Source organism: Monopterus albus, unplaced genomic scaffold (genome assembly GCF_001952655.1).
Source record: "Monopterus albus unplaced genomic scaffold, M_albus_1.0 scaffold1.1, whole genome shotgun sequence".
Taxonomy (NCBI): Eukaryota; Metazoa; Chordata; class Actinopteri; order Synbranchiformes; family Synbranchidae; genus Monopterus; species Monopterus albus.
In genome coordinates this window covers 4557853-4578440 of record NW_018127881.1, presented here as the reverse complement: position 1 = coordinate 4578440, position 20588 = coordinate 4557853, and the positions used below count along the sequence as shown (strand labels likewise).

Sequence of the window (20588 nt, the reverse complement as noted above, 5' to 3'; positions counted from 1 at the left end):
CTGAAACATACAGCCAAAGCAATCAAAGAGACCGGCTGAGTCAATCAACTGATCTCGGCCTGATTGAGCTGCAGTCTACTTGTTGAATGACGCAGAGACCCCACAACAAGCAAGAGCTGAAGGTGGCTGCAGTGAGAGCATCGCCAGGGAAGATATAAATTCTGGAGTCAATCAGTTTTCACTTTCTCCAACTTGTACAGGATGCTGCTGCTCATTTTTAACTCACACAGCCAAATGTGACAATAATTTTATCTGTTCATTAGTGTCCACTTTGGTTCCGAGTTGATTTCAAACTTTTGTTTGTTTTTTAAAAGCTTTAAATGGCCTTGCCCCCTCTTTGTTTAACAGAACTTTTATTCTTCCATAAAAATGACAGCGTGCTTGGGCCATCCATCCAGCTTCTTTTAGAAGTCCCCAGGTCTTGGTGTAAACGATGGGGTAGCTGTGCTTTGACTGTGGAACAGTTTACCACTATATTCTCTCTATTACTGACCTGGCACTTTTTAAGACTAAGCTTTTTAGACTGACCTTCAGTTCCCAGTAAGACCATTGTTGTTGTTTTAAAATATGTATTAATTTGTGTGCATAATAATAATGTCTAGATCTTACTATGTTAAAGTGCCCTGAGATGGTTTTTGTTGTCATTTGGTGCTATATAAATAAAATTGAATTGATTTGACCTAAAATTTGGTGGGTTTGATTTTTGCTATTTCGAGTAAAGCATTTTGATCAACTTGTAGTTGTGTGTAAAAGATGTATACATAAATGTTGATTTGATTTAAAAGTGTCTGGTGATGTCTAGTCTAACACTTCAGACAATCATTGACTGCAAAGGATAGTCTGCAAAATATGTACTGTATGTACTGTAATATGGAAATATAATAATATGTAATGCCTTTTACATTAAAGGTGAAGAAATTCTCACCTATGAAAGGATTGCGTGGAGGAGGTACTGCAAGTCAAACATGCTGTTGAGCTTAGTTAAAGTCATTTAACTTACCTAATCTTTAAACATTGACTTCAAAATATCATTGTGATACTATGTGCACAGTAGTCACATGAGGATTTCATGCTATGAGGACAGAAAAGCTGGTTGATCACCTGATAGACAGATCAATGTACACCATTAAAAAGATTCACCATATATTAACTTTTGGATAAATGTATGTGTCATCTTTTCTATAAAAATGTCTTCTCTCTGCAGGCTAAATCTCAGCCTTAGCTTATTGGTCTGTGCAGCTAATAATAAAGCATGGTGCCCACTTCCTGCTGTTGTGGAAGATTCCAGGGTTCAGAAATTCTAATACAAAATACAGCGGTTGTTGATGTCTTGACACGAGCATTTTATGAGATTGTGTTGATTTCACATACAGCATGTCTATTTATATCTGAAAGGCATCTCACTATAGATAAAAAGAACTACTGTGGTGAAGACAGAGTGCATGACTGAGGCTGCCCTGACACTGCAGCAGCTATTTGTCACTAATGGTTTCCATTAATTATAGTGAAGACATTGTTAAGATAACACATGATAGTGCTCTACTGTGGCATGTGAGGAACTGCGGAGTGATGGTGTGGTTTGTGTGCTTCTCACTTTTCTAAACCCATCCATTTTAAGTCAACATCCAAACTGATAATGGAGCCTGTTTGAGTGAACTGGACAAGTGGGTCATCACATAGAAGTGGCTGAAGTGATGAAATGCTTTCACGCACACTCTCTGGAGAAGTCTACCATAAACCAAAAGATGGTCAGAAGCATAAAGAGACAGCCAAAGTGTGATTTTTAGGGACACCGCACATCACTTCTAGGATCAAGCACATAATGCACTTCTGCTCAACATTCTGTGATAAATGTCCAAAAGAAACATATGAGTAGGGATCTTTAAATCAAAATTTTAAACAACATAACCAAATGGTTGTTCCTGCCCTCCTTGTTCCATGTGACTTAACAGTACTGCACATTACAACCTACTGTAGCTTTTCAAGCAATACAAAGCCTCTAACCTGGCTTCATCACCCAAATCTTGATGTGCTCATTGATGATTTTTCCCCAGTTAGAGAAACAACTAACCCACCAGAGCTTTGCAGGCAGCATTAAGAATCAGGTTATCTCCCCACATACTGTGGCTAGTGAGCCACAGTACATCTGCCAAAATCCATTCAGTATACCTAAAGTAGAGAATAAAGCAGTTACCTAAATGGTAAAGTGCATGGATGAAACTGATGCAGCAGTACTGGCTGCTGTAATAGCTGACCTATAGAAAAAAATATAGTTGTAAAATTGTGATCACTGTTTTTTTTTTTTCTTTCTGCATCTCACTTGGTAAATCATGGAACTAACCACTAAACAGCTTGAGAGGAAAGGGAGGCTTAAAAGCATGTTACTGTATATGTGCATCAGTTTATACTCAAAGTTAAATTTACAAGATGAATTTGAAGAAAATAATGGATAGACACAGGTAGATAGTATTGATGTCTTTTGTCATAAACCCTTAAAATGATGCTCACCAGTCTGTATAAATTCTTTAGACATGGCTCGCTGCAGGATTGTTGGAGGTTTTGTTTCTGACAGAATTTTGAATTTTTGCATGTCTGAAGACTGGGCCAGAAATTCTGGTTGACCTTCTCAAACTTAATGAGGTTTGGTGACAGCTGTGCAAGAATGAACCAGTTCCATCCAACACTGTCTCAGACCTTGAACTTTTTTAGACAGCTAAATTGGGACCGATTGTACTGCCCCCTTATTTAGCTGTGTACCAGGGCAGAAGACCACACAATGACAGGAGTTTAGAGAAAGGACATTTGGAAGTTAAACACACTCACTGCATCTCTGACTCTAAACCAATCTCCATTTACAGTACAATAGTGGAATAGGCACAGTTTGTGTATATAGTATCTGCACTGTGTAGGATCTACAATGTAAAGTATGTACAAATGTCTTGGTGCAGTGTCTCCCTGTCCTGGCAGCTGCAGGAAGCTCAGAAACAATCCTTCAGACAAACATGGCACACTTAGACTGCCTAAATCTTACTAGAGAATTCCTGTTGGAGAAGCACTGGAAACTTTGCTCAGATGGCACAAAACATTTCAGCCGGTGTTTGCAAGGACTCAAAGTGGTGACTATTATTTGTAAGTGCTCAAAGCTACAAAGCAGGGTTGTAAAGATAAAACCAGCTCATGATTTGGTTCTAAACATGATAAAAGGCTTACGGTTCGGTTCGTCATAGTTTATATTTTTTTCCTCCTGAATGTTGTGCTGGTCTAATCCATAGCTAAGGGAAACACTTGCTTGAGGTTATTGCTGCCAAAGGTGATTCAACCCATTATTAAAACACGGTTGCCATTACTTTTTCCATCATCACTTTGCATTAATGGGTGTGTTCAATAAAGACATTAAAGATTATGACTATTTGTGTTTTATCAGGTTAGAAATATTGTGTTTGTTGATAGTTATAGCTTTGGTGAAGATCAGATCACATTTCATGACCAATCTGTGCAGAAAACGGTGCACTTACTTTGACATTACGATACATTTTTCAGTTTCATGATGCTTATTGTAACATTTTTGAACCCCTAGTTGAAATGCAACATAGTTTATATCAAAAGCTTATCCGTGAATGGGATGTGGCACAAACAAAAAATCTAATTTAGGTACTCAAATGGTTGGTTGATAATAATGCGTTTAGTAAATATGAGCTAACACATAAATCAACACATTGCAAACTTGCCTTAATATTTTGGCATGTGCTTATACACGTTTATGTATTTTTTAAATGTTAACCCCTATTTATCATATTTATCAAGGACTTTTATTATCAACCACCCACTCGAGTGTCTAAAATGGACTTTTTCGGGCACATCCCACTCATGGATATGGGTAGATTTTTATCATATTTTTGATATTTATTTTACCCCTTAAGTGCCCCAGTGGTGGTGAGGGATACCAGAAGCGGTCCTGTTTCAGATTGCTTTTCTGCAGTATAATTTGGTTGTAAAATAAAACAAGTGCTCCGGTTCAAAACGGAATGTTTCCCTTTATGGAAATGTGCACAAATTATATGAGAACATATTTGCACTTAGTAAACAGGCATTAACATCTCTTTGATAACCGTAGAAATGTAACACAAAAGGTGCTAATGAGTACCTGTCAAAATAAAAGCCTCCACAAAATCTTTATGGGACTGTGTAAGTATTTGAAGCCCACTCTTGTAGATCTTACATCAGCAGAGTCACAAAGTCAGCAAGGTTGCTTCTTTTTTCAGAAACCAATTATTGCTCTGCTGGTCACTCACACTTCAGGGAAATGCAGCATTTTGCCATCTTAGTTTCAATTTTCAAAGTATTCTTAGTTTAAACTGATGAAGTGCCCACAAAGCCCTGGATTCCATTACCTCAGCCATGAATTATTTATTTGTATCTAATTATGCTTAAATTCACCTCACACAACTAAATGTGTTGGTATAGTTGTATTTTTGTTGGTGCTTTTTTTTTTTTTTATTCGCAACTACAAGATTTGTGTCTATGATCCCTCTGACACAGTGAGTGTGTTCTACAGTTTGTACACATTATTATGACTGCATCCTGTCATCTGACCTCTACATATAAACCTCTGTGTTTAGGGGGTGTGTGCATCTCCCAGTCAGTCAAGATTCCTCGGGAGCCCAAGCAGGGAGAGTTTGACAAGGTCATCCGGCGCCTCAAGGAAAACCCAAACGCAAGAGTTGTCATAATTTTCGCCAACGAAGATGATATCAAGTAAGTCCTGATGGTTACATAACAGCTCTTTGAAGATTAGAAAAACATGCAGCAGACAGCACAGAAACCCGTCTGAGCATAGTCATTTCAGTCCAGCTCTGCCAGACTACTGTGTAAGAAATTGCAAAATGAAATCAAAGCTTAGCCGGTCGGGATGCCGACCTTATCCACAACAACATGTTTCCTCACCTTTGCAGACGGCTACTCCATGCAGCTAAAAAGGCTAACCAGACCGGCCATTTTATCTGGGTGGGTTCAGACAGCTGGGGCTCAAAGATCTCTCCAGTTGTGCACCAAGAGGAGATGGCAGAGGGAGCAGTCACCATCCTGCCCAAGCGCCAGTCCATCAAAGGTACAAAGACAAGCCTTGGTCATATACATCAGATCTGCATGTTTTATAAAACCATTTTCAGTGAAATATTATTTTTATGTGAGGCAAAGTTGCCTGTTTGCAGAAGAATAAGCGTTGTTGTGTAATGCTTAACCTCTATCATTTAATCATTTGATGCCTAAAAACCAAAAGTCAATCAAACAAAACAAAGTGAATTCAACACATACAATGCTTAATTAATTACACTATAGAACACAACAGAGACCTAGCTCACAGACTGCACCAACGCTGCTGGTTACTCTGTCAATGACATTGAACCCATTGATCTGTCTAGGGTTTGATCGTTACTTCATCAGTCGAACGCTGGAAAACAACAGAAGGAATATCTGGTTTGCTGAGTTCTGGGAGAATAACTTCAACTGCAAACTCAGCCGTCACGCCGTGAAGAAAGGGTCCGGGCTCAAAAAGTGCACAAGTAAGACATTCTTCTGTTGGGAAGAAAAGCTCCTTTGTTCTTTTTGTTGAAACTTTTAACCACCTTGGAAACATTCGTTCTGATGTCTTGAGGGAGGTGACACATTTGGCTCATGGTGAAACTGTTGTGACAGCATCACACTCATATTACAAGTGGAGGAGCAGTACATTTAATATTCAGAATCACACTTCATCTCACAGCTTGTTTTTGTCATACACAATATTTCTCCTCAGTTTTGCATCTTTACCCCCATGGCTAGTGAATGAATTAGCTGGGCTGCATGGTTAAAGCTTCAGGCTTAGTGCAATATGTTACAGAGCAAAGTCTGTCTTGAAGTGGAAACACACTGCACATTTAAATGAAATTTAGACAACAGTTAAGTAGATGAACATATATTTAAAATCTGAGGGGTTTCCTCAGTCATCTCCCTTATCTTAATACAGATTAATTACTTTAAAGGAATCTGTTATGGTTTGCTGTGCTAACAGAGATCAGTGCAGATGATAATTTAATTTTAATAAAAGCAAACTGTCATGTTGTAAGACGCTTTTTACAAGAGTAGTATAATTGTTTACATTGTGCTTATATTTATACCTGGTTTCTATGGGAGGCATTTAAGATATTCCGGACAATAGCACGGTCTTCGATCTAATACATTTTTTTTTTTTTTTTTGCATTTGTGCTTTGCGATGTATGCATAGCTATAGCTATAAGTGAAGCAATTGATTGCTATGTGCTAGTACTGAGCTAATCAGCATTTACAAAAATAGTAACTTGCATATGATATTAATTATATTAATATTAACAGAGGGTCTTGGGAGGTCTCAGACCCCTTTACAATCTCAATATGAAATTTCGGGGGGGGTTGAATTATTGGCACATTACTACACAATACGATTTATTTGCATATAACTTTTATAAATGGTTAATTGTTTTGAAAATAATGAACTAAAATAAAAATGTATAATATTCACAACTTGCAGTGAATGACAGCAGCCACACCATGACTTCACCTGCTGTCAGTAATGCCTGTAACATTATCAGGACATGTGCAGGGTATTTTCTAACTTATCATGGCTCATGAGCTGCATTCACGTGTTATTTTATGGGCTCATTTTTGTGCATGGATTTAAGTGTCGGATCAGTGATTCTCAAGGATCAGCTGGAGTGCACCTCCTAAGAACAATGCTGGTCACTGTGTAGAAAATTGGTATTGGGATGTTGATGCGAGAGAGGCTGCAGAACTGACTGAGATATGGAGGTGCTGCTCCAAGTCAGAGCGTGCACTGCTATCACTCGGCTCCAGCTGATTCCCAAAAGGAGACCCCCCCCCACCAATGCGCAATGCAATTCACACGCTGGTTAGTGTATAACTGTCTTGTTAACACATTAGCATTGTGGACGGCTACAAAGAGTGCATTTTGTTCTTAACAGCATTTTCACTTTTTGCCTATGTAAAACAAGTCTCTGTTTCTTCCAGTACATCAGTGCATAATATCTGCACATTTAGAAGTAATCTATATAACTTTGTAATGTCACCCGGCCATATTTAGCCTAGAATTTGAAACTCAGTAGGTGGATTGTTACACCAGAACTCTAGATTGTCTTATTTTATTATCTTCAGTTACTAATGTCCCAGAGTGATGAGGTCAGATGAGGATTGCACAAACTGAAGGCTAGATCCGATATATCTAAGGCAAAGATTAGTGTTATTCTGTTTGGATATGCATTTACAAGCAACAACCCAGTTTCAGAGTCTATTGTAATAGTTTAATGGAAAGTCTGTATTTTAGATCTGCAACAAATGTCAATATAACCTTGTTAAGTGAAATTCTGTTCATTTATTTATTTATTTATTATTTTACATATTTTGTTTGTCCAGCTTTAGATCCTCCTGGGCATGGATGATACCAGTCTTGCACAAATCTGTGGAGAGACATTCTGCTCTTCTTCACAGATGATTCTTTTTAGAGGGGCTTTGTTGCCCTACTTTCCTTTTGAAATAGTCCAAAGGTGTTCTATTGGGTGAGGTCAGGGAGCATACCTGGCCATATCATACTGTCACTTTCTTCTTTCAGACATGCACCTCTACCCAGGAAATTGCCTGCTATTTCACGTGTAGGTGTCATGTCTGAATAAAGCCCTGTGATGATGACAGAGCTACACAACATTTTGTCTGTTTCACTGCTCTGTTCTCGCTATAACAATACAGCGTCATGTTTCATGGTTGGCACTTTGCAGTCAGTGTGGTAGTCCTGTCTAGGTCCATGCCAAACATTCTGGACATGTCTGATGCAAACTAATTTATTTTGGTTTCATCTGACCAAGGAATGCACTGCCAACAGCAATCAGGCTTCTCTTCATGTTATGTGGCAAAGTTTATTCATGCACTTTTGTGCCATTTTGTGACTAGTGGTTTTCTTCTTGGACACCGTACATAGACGTTGACTTCACGCATGTGATCAGTGAATGAAACACCAATTTTAGTACATTATTCTTATGGCAGGTCAGAAGTACTTGCTTGTCTGTTTTTCAGTGCAAGGCTTTGCAAACAGTGTGTGGTGTCATTTTTCAAGCATGGGCACTGTGCTTTCTGTTGAGGTGCTATGGCTCTCCTTATACCACTTAACCACTGCTGCAGCTGTGGGTGCAGTTCAACAGTCTGGTTTGTTACTTCCTTACCATGTTGAGCCATGTTGCATTAGACTCTGCCTGTCTGTCTATCATTGGTTATGTGTTAGAAGATTTGTTGACAGCAAGAAAAGAATAGAATATCACCAAAAATAGCCTGACATAGTTAATTAAATAAATAGATGTAACTATTAAACCCAAAGTAGCACTAGAAATAAGAAAAAATAATAAATGCTATAAGATGATGAATAAACTAAGAATATGAAATAGAGCAACTATTGTAAATCTTAAGCAGTCAACCAGATAATTGACTAAAGTGTAAAAACCTAGTCAAGGTTAGCATGGGAGCAAGTGATTTTTAAATGGTTAAATACTTTGACTGCCTCTTTCTATTGTCAATGTTTATGTACTTGACATACAGTAGTTTACTCCTTAGCAATTCCTTGGTGTAGGCGTCAGCTTCAGGATTCTTGTTTGATAGTACTCAGATCAACATGACAAAGCATCTCCCTACAGTAGGAGCAAAATGTGGAAGGCGTCTGTATAAAGCCATCAATAGCTCTTCTGTCACTCTCCTTGCTCAGTACAGACATTTTAGTGTTCAACTTGACTATCAGCTCTGCTTCACAGGGAGACAGAATCTTGCAGCATTTGTTTGACGTTGAACTGTGACACTCGTGGTGCCTCTCCGCTGGCGCTGAGCTTTGCTGTGCCTCTGAGGCAGCTGTGAGAGAATCCACTGGGCCATCCTGCAGAATTATCAGTGTCCTGAGAGGTTTAGGGTACCCGGTGTGATCACAGGATAATGACTGGGGAAAAACTGAGACTTGTCTTTTACCTTTCAGCGAAGGAGATGTAAAACCAATATTGATTAATTTGGAAAGTAGAGAACAGGGACCCTGCTGATAGGCTTCTAATTTCTCCTGCGAATTAATGATGCAGGGGAGAAGCAGTGCAGATAAAGCAAGCTTTGCTTTTATATACAAGCATCTATTGTGTTTTTAACAGCTTATCCTGTGCAGGGCTGCAGGACGCTTTCCCAGAATACATCGGGTTAGAGATTGGAATATTTTGGACAGGTCAGCAGCTTGTCACGAGGGGGATTCTCTTTTGTTGGATGGAATTAAATACGATACAGTGTAACGTAATTTGAGGAAATTATCAAAATGAGATATTTATGAGCAATATCCTGACTGCCAATTGTGATTATCATCTACCGGTATCTATTTGACTCCATAGTATAAAACAAGATATAATCGTGCAGAGCATAATTAAAAGTAAAAACAGTATAGAAATTTCAAATGTGCTTCTTGTTGTGAAAGCAGTACTCCACATTTTTATATTTAGAAAATTATCTCATTAAGTTTAATTAGCTAGAAATTTAACTGGGAGGTTTTAACTACTGTTTACTATGTGCCAGCTGTTGGGCATTCACCCAGCTCTAAAACTAACTGCTCCCTATCATGATGCGACCACCCACATCATTAAAGCTCACACTTGGGACGTTTTGAGCAATGCCAAGAAACAGTTAATTTTCTGTTGCATTTTTCCCACACATCAAAACAATACAGAGTGGTGTTTTTCAGATGAGGTTGACTATAGACACTGACACGCTGCAGAAAGATTTCGTTTTGTAGTTTGGAAGTTCAAAGATTTAAAGTTTATTTGTTACAGCTGATTGGATTTGCAGGGCACCGTTGTCTTAATTGGTGATAAAGTCAAATGTGAAGATTTGCTACTTTTCTGTTTTATGTCATTGCAAATATATTTGAGTTTTGAGCTGTTGGTCTAACAAAACTTGGAGAGAACACTTTAGGGAATTGTTTTATTTATAATTGGTTTCTGAGATTTTATACATAAAACAAATCATTGATTACTTGAAAACATAGTCATCCAGTTGATCAGTATTGGAAATAATTGTTTAACCCTAAACAGGCTTGAGTAGCAGCTTTAGCCCACGTGCACACTGTTTTAGAGGTGTAAAAACGCAGCACTCTTTTCATTTCTGTGGGGGGGATTGCGTTCACCACAGCCAGTACCAGCACTGCAGGGGGCTTGGGCAATACCATGTAGCCACATGTGGTGAAAAAGTTAGATCTGGTTCAACTTTCACCACACCAGACAGTGACATAATCTGGCAAAGGCACTGCGTTGACCAATCGTGTATGGGGTATAGTCAGAATGCGGATGCTCACAGGAAGAACACTCTTTGGTTTGTCGTGTTGGCGCGAATATTCACTGCTATTCATTCCCAAATTTGCACCACAGTTCTAAATGCACCATAATGGCACGCCATGCGTTTTTGTTAGTTAGGGTGCTGCTTGTTAAACTGTGTTTTTTTACCTATCGGTGCTGACACACTGGTGGTAGTAGGCCACGTAGTAGGCTGGAAATGAGAATGAATCCACTCATATTGACTTGTCACAACCTGGTTGTATTGTACACACCTACAACAGCCCCCCTGCAGTGTCTGAATGCCCGCTTAGTTGTAAATTCAGATATAAGAACATGTATACATGCTGTATATGCCAGATAATGAAATAGAGAAGAGTAGGACACAGCACCAGTGTCGGATCAATTTAAGTGGCAGTACAACTCTCTTGGCAGGAAATGACAGGATAGCCTCTGGCCAGTCACGAGCTGAATAAAAAGTCGTAGGTCTTGAAGCCACACACACAGTCACAAAATGTCTTGTGTTGCACCTCAAAGAGGATGAAACCCTCACTTTGCTTAATCTAAACGAATTTCTCTGTAAACAGAACACCAGCTTGGAAACTGTGTGTGAGAGAGCCAAAATGCCAGTGACTCAAAAGCCACAGGGAGGGTGGACTGAGGGAAAAAGGGAAATGGTCTTATGGAGAAAAGACAATGCAAAGTTAGTGTGGGTGCATGCCAAGCCTGCAAGAAAAATATCACTCTCACACCCACTCTGGCTTGCAGGATTCCCACTGGCATAAGCATGTTGGCCAAACTGTGACAATCACTGTCCAATCAAGGCCCCATAGCCCTTAATTACTGAGCCGTAACCTCCAACAATAATTCATGCGTTTCAAAAGCTCGTGGGATAATCAGGGACATTCAAACACCTCTGGTCTGCAGTGAAGAGCTGGAGATTTAGCAAATGAAAGATGGCTGACAGAAGGAGACCTCTGCTGATTTGGGGCTAGCACTCTTTCAGATTGAAGTGGCTATTGAAAATTGCTTGAACCTTAAGAGGACAGATGTTGCATGATAAATGTCTGTTCTGTTACAAAATGGGTGGTTTTGGATTGCTCCTATGCACGTGGCAAAAAATGTTAACAGAAACTGATAACAGCAGAACTAACCACATATGGTGCATATCATTCATATTTTCTTTAAGAAGCAGAGTTTTTTATTGATCCAGTTATATCATAGTGCAGGGATCGATCTCCATTGTGATATTAAATATTTGGAAGTGCTGTCACTGCCATAAACAAAACAGTCAGGGGTAATGTCAACCTGGGTTGCTTCACTGACAGGAAGTAGACAGTGGATGTTTCTTGTTTCCTGTCACCTTGTTCCATTCGATATGTGGGCACTCTGTCAGTGTTACACAGCAAGATGAAGCAGTGCTCACAGTTGGTGGAGGCTGTTTATCTGCAAATGTGCACGGAAGCTCATTTAGTGCAGGTTTTAAATGCTGACTCTTGTCTGTATGTAATGATTTTCTAAAATGTACGTCTTGTTGTGGCAGTCAAACTGTAATCAGTAGATACAGTATCACTGCTTTATATGCACAGTAGCTTATTAATGGTTCCAACAAAACTGAAAAAGTGTTATTATCAGTTTTACTTTTTAATCTCTGTTTTAGAACTTTCAGCAGCAGTTCACCCACTGGGCTCTTATTAACTTGCAAAGCTTAACCAAATTCCATTTAGCAGTTATACATAATATGTAATTTGTGTCGCTTTATTATTACCTCATCCCTGCATGGTACTGTAATGAGTCTGTTGTGAATCTAAATTGAACATACCTGCAACTTAATATCTCTTATGTGCCTACATCAGATTTTGAGGCTCGTGCAGAGCAAAGAGAATTTAGGATTGGCATGTTGCATTTCCTTCTAAGGCCCCACCTCTTCATAGCTTGTAACAATCACAAACACATGTAGAACAACCTGGGTCGGGCTTAATAAACTCCTATCACAAGTTACTACATTGGACCTGTGAGCGGATTATCCCTGTCCTATGAGCGGATTATCCCTGTCCTGTGAGCGGATTATCCCTGTCCTATGAGTGGATGTCTCCATTTCTTACCCCTCTCATTCCACACTCTATTGGCTTCTAAACACACTCAGGCATTAGAGACTGGATTCACAGGTGGTCACTCAGTCAAGCAGATCATGATTCTCGTATACGATCACATTGGAATGCGTATTCTTTTTTTTTTTCTTCTTCTTTAACTGCTAATGGAAATTGCATAATGCATTTACTGTAGGTAATAATTGATGGGATAGACATGTAGGTCCAAGATCTAATGCTTAGAAAACCACTCAGAGGGAAATCCATGTATTGCTACTGGACAGACGAGAAAGAGTTTTTGTTTTTAACTGATGAGATTTCCCAGACAAGAAAACCCTGCACTCCATATATTGGAATTGATTTGCTCCTCTGCAGCGATCCAGATGTATACCTTCTAGCTAATTGCAAGAGGCAAGACCCTGTGCCAAACGAGTAAGACTCACTGAAGAGCAATGCATTTTCCTTCCACACCCTCCATTTATCTTGAAGTTATCCTATAATTGAGTTTCAAGAAGGATGTTTTTAAAAAAACTCTTTCTTGGTACTATTATGTATGTTAGTAGTCTGGCACAGGCTGTAAATATGCTGCTTCATCACCAGCCTACTTCAAACAAGGGTCAGAGACAAACTCGCAAGTAGATAAGTCTTGAAACTAGAGCCACTCACAGAAGCCTCTCCAGTCTTTAAGTGAATACATTTTTCTGGATTGCATGATGTGGTTGAAAGAATTACACATATTTCAACTGATTGAGAACTTGAAATCCACTTGTTGAAATCCTCTTCAGTTGTCCCTCACAATTGCTTAAGGACAGTACATGGATCCAAATGTCTGACCCAATCAAGCACTTAACATGATTAACAATGAGCCAAATGAGTGACCACAGACCATGCTGTTTCCATAATTTAAATGCATGATTTACAAAATCATACACATACACAATTTATGCATGTGATGTGTCTGATTTATGCATTTGTCTGTGTCTTACAGATCAGGAGCGAATAGGGAAGGACTCCCATTATGAGCAGGAGGGAAAAGTGCAGTTTGTTATTGATGCTGTTTATGCAATGGCTCATGCCCTGCACAACATGCACCAGGAGCTCTGCCCAGGAAAAGTGGGTCTCTGTGCAAAAATGGATCCTATCAATGGCACCCATCTGCTGAAGCACATCCGCCGCCTTAACTTCGCAGGTCAGTTTTATTTATTGATACTGTTTGTCTCAGATCCAGAGGTATTCTAATGTAAGAGATTTTAAAGCACTCAGATATTTTAGTTGACAAATGCATTCCCACTTTCATTAAGGGAAAAGCATTTTTGCAAAGGCTTTCAGATTAATCATATTTCTGTCTAAACTACTACGCATTCAAATTCAGACAGCAGATGCCAAAAACTACAATGCTGCAGTTCACAGTTCATCTGTATGTTCAACATATCAATTGCAACAGGCTCAGACTACAAGCTAGTTTTTTTTTTTTTTTTTTTAAATAGAAGTACAGGACACACTTCCCATCTTAGCATCTCTGCAAACAGATAAAGCTATGTAAACACAAGGCGATGATTACCATACTTACCTACTTAAACCAAAAACTAAAGCTGTGAAACGCATCACAAAGGATTTATAAGAGGTTATGAATGACGGTGAGAGTAGCTGTCACACAAGACCTTAGCAAAGATGTGATTGGATCATTAATGACTCACTCTGGGTCCGTTTTTCCCATAATACCTGCACAATACATATTCAGGCCGGTTTAATATCGCCTCTGTACCTTCTCACTTTTATAGGAAAACAAGACTAAAGGGGATATTTACTAAGGTTTTGTTGCCCATTTTTTGGCACTAAACAGTGAATCTGCATTCATATTGAATCACAGTGGGGTTTTGTGACAGAACAAGAAAAAAGCGGAACTGCAGGAATTGCGCTTTTGATCTTGTGATAAGTGTATTTTAAGGTGTTCCCATTTAGTGACGCAAAATAAGGACGGAGAGAATGGAAATACTGTATATACAAATAATCTCAGCGCCTGATTTACCATCCCTGTGGCTTTGAAATTTTACGCCTGGAGGTGTAAAATTTGCAGCACTGCTCTCAGTATGGCAGCTGTTAGTCATCTTATCGGAGTTAAGAACGCATATGACGAAAGAGAGGGTGTTTATAATTCGCATTGCTCGTTGCCAGAGGAGGATGTGAAGGACTTTTACAAGCTTTCAGGTTGATGTCAGAAGACTATGTGATTACCTTTCTGAAATGTGTTTGTTGATTTCTTTGACCATATTAAAGTTCAGTCACTGTAAGCTTATACTTTCTACGTCCCCTCTCAGCCCACAGAGACACTATTCAGGCTGCAGCCACTGATAATGGCCATGTAGTCTATTCAAATGAACACTGCTGCAGCTTTGTTCATTTATATGATCAGCGCTGGTACAATAAATACGGCATTAAATTTTGTGCACCTGATGGTAATTTGCAATAGGTTCAGTAAAGAGTTTACAGCCATGTTAGCAATTCTGTGAGACTGTATTCAGTCACAGTGGTGCCTCAAAAAATGACTAACTTAAAGTATTTCTTGTTAATTATCAGTTTAGGTTGATGGCATTCAACGATGGCAGCACTGAAAACATTTTCTTCTAACATCTGATGGGTCTGAACCCAGCCCTTACTTACTTTCTTATGTTGAATGACCTATTTTCCATTTCCTCCACAGCCTTACATTAAACCCAGTTATCAGTCAAGTTCACATTCGTGACTGGAATTTTAATAATTAACTGCTTTCACACAAAGAGCAGTGATCCAGTTCCATTATATAGACAGTACCTTTTTAACACAATTCAATTTAAGACAATTAAAATTCTTTTATAGAGACTTGAGTATGCAGTGTTTGTACAGATAAATTATTCATTTGAACTTCTGCTCTTCAAACTAATTTGTCATTCTAATATCTACTTGTTGCACAGGCAGAATGTCAATTCAATGTTTAATTCATATCTGAGAAGTAAAAGGAAAAGGTTTCCTTCAGAAAATTGTACAGGTGATTGTGCAGGTTTTCACGCCACTAAAGATCTGGGGTGTTTTTATTATGAAAGGGAGGGTGCCACTGTTAACAGATGCTTTTGTACACTAGGAATCTTCAGACTGTGACATAAATTACTGTTCTCTGTGGTAGGAAATAACATACTCTTCATGTTGTCTGGACTGCACCACAGCTTTGTCCAATGTGTCATTGTTCACTGGACATGTGAGCAGAAAATCTCATTTATGATTCTTTTATCAGGTCTGGCTTCCTTATAATTGGGTTTATTTTATGTAAATATCAATAAATGCCAAAAGTTTTTCAGTATTGACATAAAATTCACATAAGAGATACAGCAGGTAACCATAGGATGGACCAACCTGATGCCTGACCGCTGAATGACTGCACACATTTTCAGTTTGTTCAGTGATTTAAATACTGGGGCTACGTTTTGCAGCCAGCTTTGTAGGTGGGATTAAGAACAGGAGCATTATAGGTTGGAGATCCCTAAGCAAATAGGCTACACATTTTGTTGATTGAACTGAAAATAACGAAATTATTATTAAATATTTATTTGAATCATTTGAAGGAAATTCGCTTATATATGTAACATTTATGCAATGTCAACTAATGCCAGCCTTTTCAAGCGTGTCACAGACAAACGTCCGGTGTCGGAATAAAAATCAAGAGTCTTGCTACAATCATGTCACATTTGCGTCATTTTGTTCGTTTGGTGTAAGGTGGTTTTCGGAGCTGTTTTAAGTCATCCTCTTTCACATCTTGACGTTCAGATAAAATCAGCCATGTTTAATATTATCATTAAGTCTTCAGTCTTGGTTCATGCAGACGCTGACGTGAACATAATAAACAGCTGGTAGTTGAGCTTTCTCCAGCACCAATCAGGAAACAGCGTAGTGGGCAAAGACATGGGTAAATATAACTTGCTGGTAGAGTTGTGGAGTGAGCAAGTGCGTCTCTTTGACATGTCATCCAATTTGTACCGTGACAGAGTGAAGAACGAGAAGAGGTGGGCAGACCTTGCTGCCCTTTTTCAGTCAACCAGGGTCGTGTTCACAGTGTCTTCTCTTTTTCTTTTTGGTTGTTTTTTCCAAGAAAAACACTGCACACACAAGTGCAGGTGTAGTGAAACGCAGGAGCGTATAGGAAGTAGTCTCAAGAGAAATCTAGTTTCGGTCTTGCACATAGTGACCTTGCATGATCCTCAGTCTTTCTAAAATCATAGTCTATGACTAATGACACATTGTCTTTAGATGTGAGAGGGTGTCAGAGCTTAGTCTTTTAAAAGTAAGTGTAGACATTGTCATCTAGTGTAAGGCGAGCTCAACTAGCTTCCTTGGCTAATGTAATTTAGCTGATTCTGTACATGTTAGCTACATTAGCAGTTTCTTTACTTGTAAGACAGGATACAATCTGCTACGTATTTCTATTGTGACCATTCACAAGAACGACTCCCCAACAAATAGCCTGCTTCGTGCATTCTTTGTGGAGGCTAACCTTTAGCAATGGCTGTAACTACTGTCAGCTGAAGACACAAAGAAATATCCAATCAGTTGTTTGATTAGCTTGATGATGCTGCCAATCACACAAACATTCATCCAAACACTATTTGCTGAATGACAGGTCATTCCTGTTGCCAGCTTATGTTTCATTTTGAGATCAAGCCACCTCTCCGTTATCATTTAGAGTTGAATGTAAAAACAACTACATTGATTCTGATATGTCACCTTTATACATTCATTTGGCTTTACATTTAGATTTGTCTGCAACTACATGTAGGAATCACCACCCACCTACGCAGCAAAGGGGTTTATGGGTAAACGAAAATCCCTGATGGCTGCAGACGGTCCGACATGCACACCTCCCAAATCTCAACTACGTGCTGTGCAAAGCTGAAAATGTCGGAGACATAGAGTTGAGTATGACTATAGGAAAGGGAAATTTAAATTGTAGCAATGTCCACCTGTCTACAGAGTCCCATAAGCTAAACATTTGTGGGGCCTTTACTAACTTGAGATTCACAAAGTAAAACCGTTGAGTCCCAAAACATGCTGGGAAATCAGGTGGAAAAAGTAAACAGTCCCCCTTCACAACAACCATTAAGATGCCCTTAACCCCCAGCTGCACCAACTGAGCTGCTCAGAATCCAATAGCACATGGAAGAAAGAAAACTGCTGTTCACAACATGTGGTATGCTGGGTTCACTGGTTCTTATGGTCCATTGTAAAACAGCTTCTATTTTCTCCTTTTTTCCTTGGCAAAATGTTTATTTCTGATTATCTCTGTGGAAATAAATTAGGTTTATATATTTGTCTACAAAGGTTTAGGCTAGATTTCAATTAGCATTTACTGTATGTAATTTATTATTCTCTCTCAATATAGTATTGTTAAAAAATTGGAAAAACTACTGAGCCTGTTACCAAGCTCAAGGTTTGTATGAAATGTTTGGGGGTTTGGACAAAAAAGACAGATAAAAATAGCAAAATGTTTTAAAATGACACAATAATAGGGCATTTTTTCATACAAGAACAGTGTGTAGATTACATCTATGAAAGAAAAAAATTTTTAGGTCCGTTTCAACTGGATTTCGTTCTAACCAGGCAAGCTGTATTAATGTTACAAAACTGTCTGACTAGAGGGGTTTGCCTTGTGGTTATACAACACCTGCTTGCATCAGCACACAGCAGCATATTGAAGTTGTCCAGATATACAAAACAATCTAACCTCTGAAACTAAGCCTGTTGGTCTGTATATTATATTTTCAAAGGCAATATTTATCTCTGTGTTGTGATATTATTATTTTACACACCAGTCAACGCACAAAGCAGAAATAGCGATCAACAGAAATGTACCTAAATGTAGGTCATTTTTTGTTGTGATGAATCATTGCTGAAGCTGAGCCAGCAAGAATTACTGTCGGGGGTTTTAGCGGACATCTGCTGAAAATAACTCGCATCTCTCGTACTGCAGTGCTGCACAGCTTTCCGGAGTCCAGCAAGACTGTATTGCAAATATATTGCACTGGGATGCATATGTAATGAAACTCAGCTGCTAAAGGTCAAATGTCAAGAAGCCTCTTAAAAACAAAGGTGCCCATAGTGGCTTTAGTCCTCGCATGCTCACAAAACTGTTTATCTATGATACCTCAGTGGACTGTCAGGATCTTAACAGGGGGCACAGTAGGCTGACAGGTGACCTTTTAGAAAAGATGAAATTTTTTTCAGTATTCTCAATCTTTACATTATCTCCAAGTCAGATTTTGCACACGGGTGCATCTAAAGTTTTCTCTTTACATTAAATTATCAACTTTTTAAGTGCTTCTTTTCGGCTCATTCGGCAGCAGCCGTGGCGATGGCTGACAAAGCAGAAGAATCAAACACCTTCCGTCCATCTTTATGCACGGTTTGACACTCTTCAGAGCTTCCTTCTTTCCTGTTCCCACCTCTGCATTTGAGGTGTTGAACAATCGTTCAGACTTCAGTAGTTTACAATTGAATGAAGCTTCCCATCTGTGTTTCATGTCTCTTGCTATCACATCAGGGGAAAGTGTTTTTTTTGCTCTGCTGCAGACTAAAAAGCAGTGGCCTTTTCAGTGCCAATCTCACCAGGGACAGCAGAATGTAGAATAAAGACTAGCTCTCAGGGTTTTCCATCCTTCCACACCTAATTCTCTTCTCTCAAGGATGTGCAACGTCGTTGTCATTGTTTAGTTCAAAAGATGATACCAGTTGACATTTTATGGCATACTGAAAACATGTGGTTCATGTTTTTCTTTTATGGGTATTATTCAAAATATCAGACTGTATTCAACATAATAAGAACAGACAGTTCTAAATACACTCACCACTTTATTAGGTGTGCAGTTGTAAGCATTTCAATGCAACACTTCCACCTCAACATCTGTGTTCATGAAGCTCAAAGTGTTTCAGTTTTTAGTAGATTTGTTATAAATGTATAAATTCAATTGTATGTTTATTACTGAGGTCATAGTTAAAGGTGGTGCTGTACTGGATTACATTATATTTAGAGAGAGAGTCAGAATATTAGGGACACTTCTGAATATAATGTAGTCCAGTACAACACCACCTTTAACTCAATAATAATAAGTGAATTGAATTTATACATTCGTGACAATTTAACAAAAACTCCCGCCTTAACACACATGTTAAGGCGGGGGTTAGTAACTACAGTACATAAAAGCTAGAAATGAGCTGTAAATTCCTAGCCTTTATTTAAAACAAAGTATTTATACAAAAGCCAGGCCTTTGTTTATAATTTCACAGTTATATAAGTATGGAAAATATCACTGCACACTTTAGTTTAGGACAGGTTTAGGTCTCGCGGGTCTCCCCACACCACTACTCAACATGTCACTCACCACTCTACTGCATGCAGTTTTTTTTTTTTTCTGAGAGAAATATTGTTTAAATTCGCTTGTTTCTTCCAGTTGCTCCAGTTTGCCCATTTTAGAACATGGATGGAGTCACTGACAATGAAATGCAACACTTCTTACATTTTTGTTTCACATTAAAAGCCTTTCAGTGGCTCAGAGGGCGTAATCAATCCCATTACTGGTGGGTTCTGAGTTTGAAACATCTGTAGTCATTGTTACATTGTGCCATGCTCCCAAAAATATGAGACACAGTTGGAATAAATGAAAGCAATGTTTCTGTTTTAGAGTTTTCAGAAGACTGGTGAGTATGACATGATTGTAGAAATGTACATTTTACTGACGTTACCATGGTAGGTATTAGAACAGTGGTACTGTAATTCCACCACTCTTAAATTTTTCTTTTCTTTAACCTCGCCTTTTTTGTTAATGCTGGCTATTATAGCAGACTCTGCCATTATTCAAATCCGGCTTTTATATGAAAATGTATGGCATTTTACAGTATCCCCAAGCCTTGACATACTCCCAAAACCAAATGCATTGTGGGTCTCTAGAGATTTATACTATCTCATTTATTTATTCATTTTTAAACAATTTTAGCTTTTAGCATGTCTTGCCGATATTAGGACCTGGATGTCGTTAAATTGCTTGAAGCTAAATGATGATAAAACTGAGGTTATAGTGTTTGGCCAGAATACGTCTGGCGAACCTCCTCCGGT

General features: G+C 38.7%; 1 protein-coding gene across 5 annotated transcripts in view; it reads left to right on the top strand.

Annotated features, from left to right (window-relative positions):
* LOC109969434 (metabotropic glutamate receptor 4-like) overlaps nt 1–20588 on the top strand; it is a 181772-nt gene that overhangs the window by 126086 nt on the left and 35098 nt on the right. For all 5 annotated transcript variants that reach the window (XM_020616515.1, XM_020616440.1, XM_020616360.1 and 2 more), the window contains exons 5-8: nt 4620–4755; nt 4953–5107; nt 5421–5561; nt 13443–13643. In XM_020616515.1, coding sequence (XP_020472171.1) covers nt 4620–4755; nt 4953–5107; nt 5421–5561; nt 13443–13643 — 633 coding nt within the window. The remainder of the gene's footprint in view (nt 1–4619; nt 4756–4952; nt 5108–5420; nt 5562–13442; nt 13644–20588) is intronic.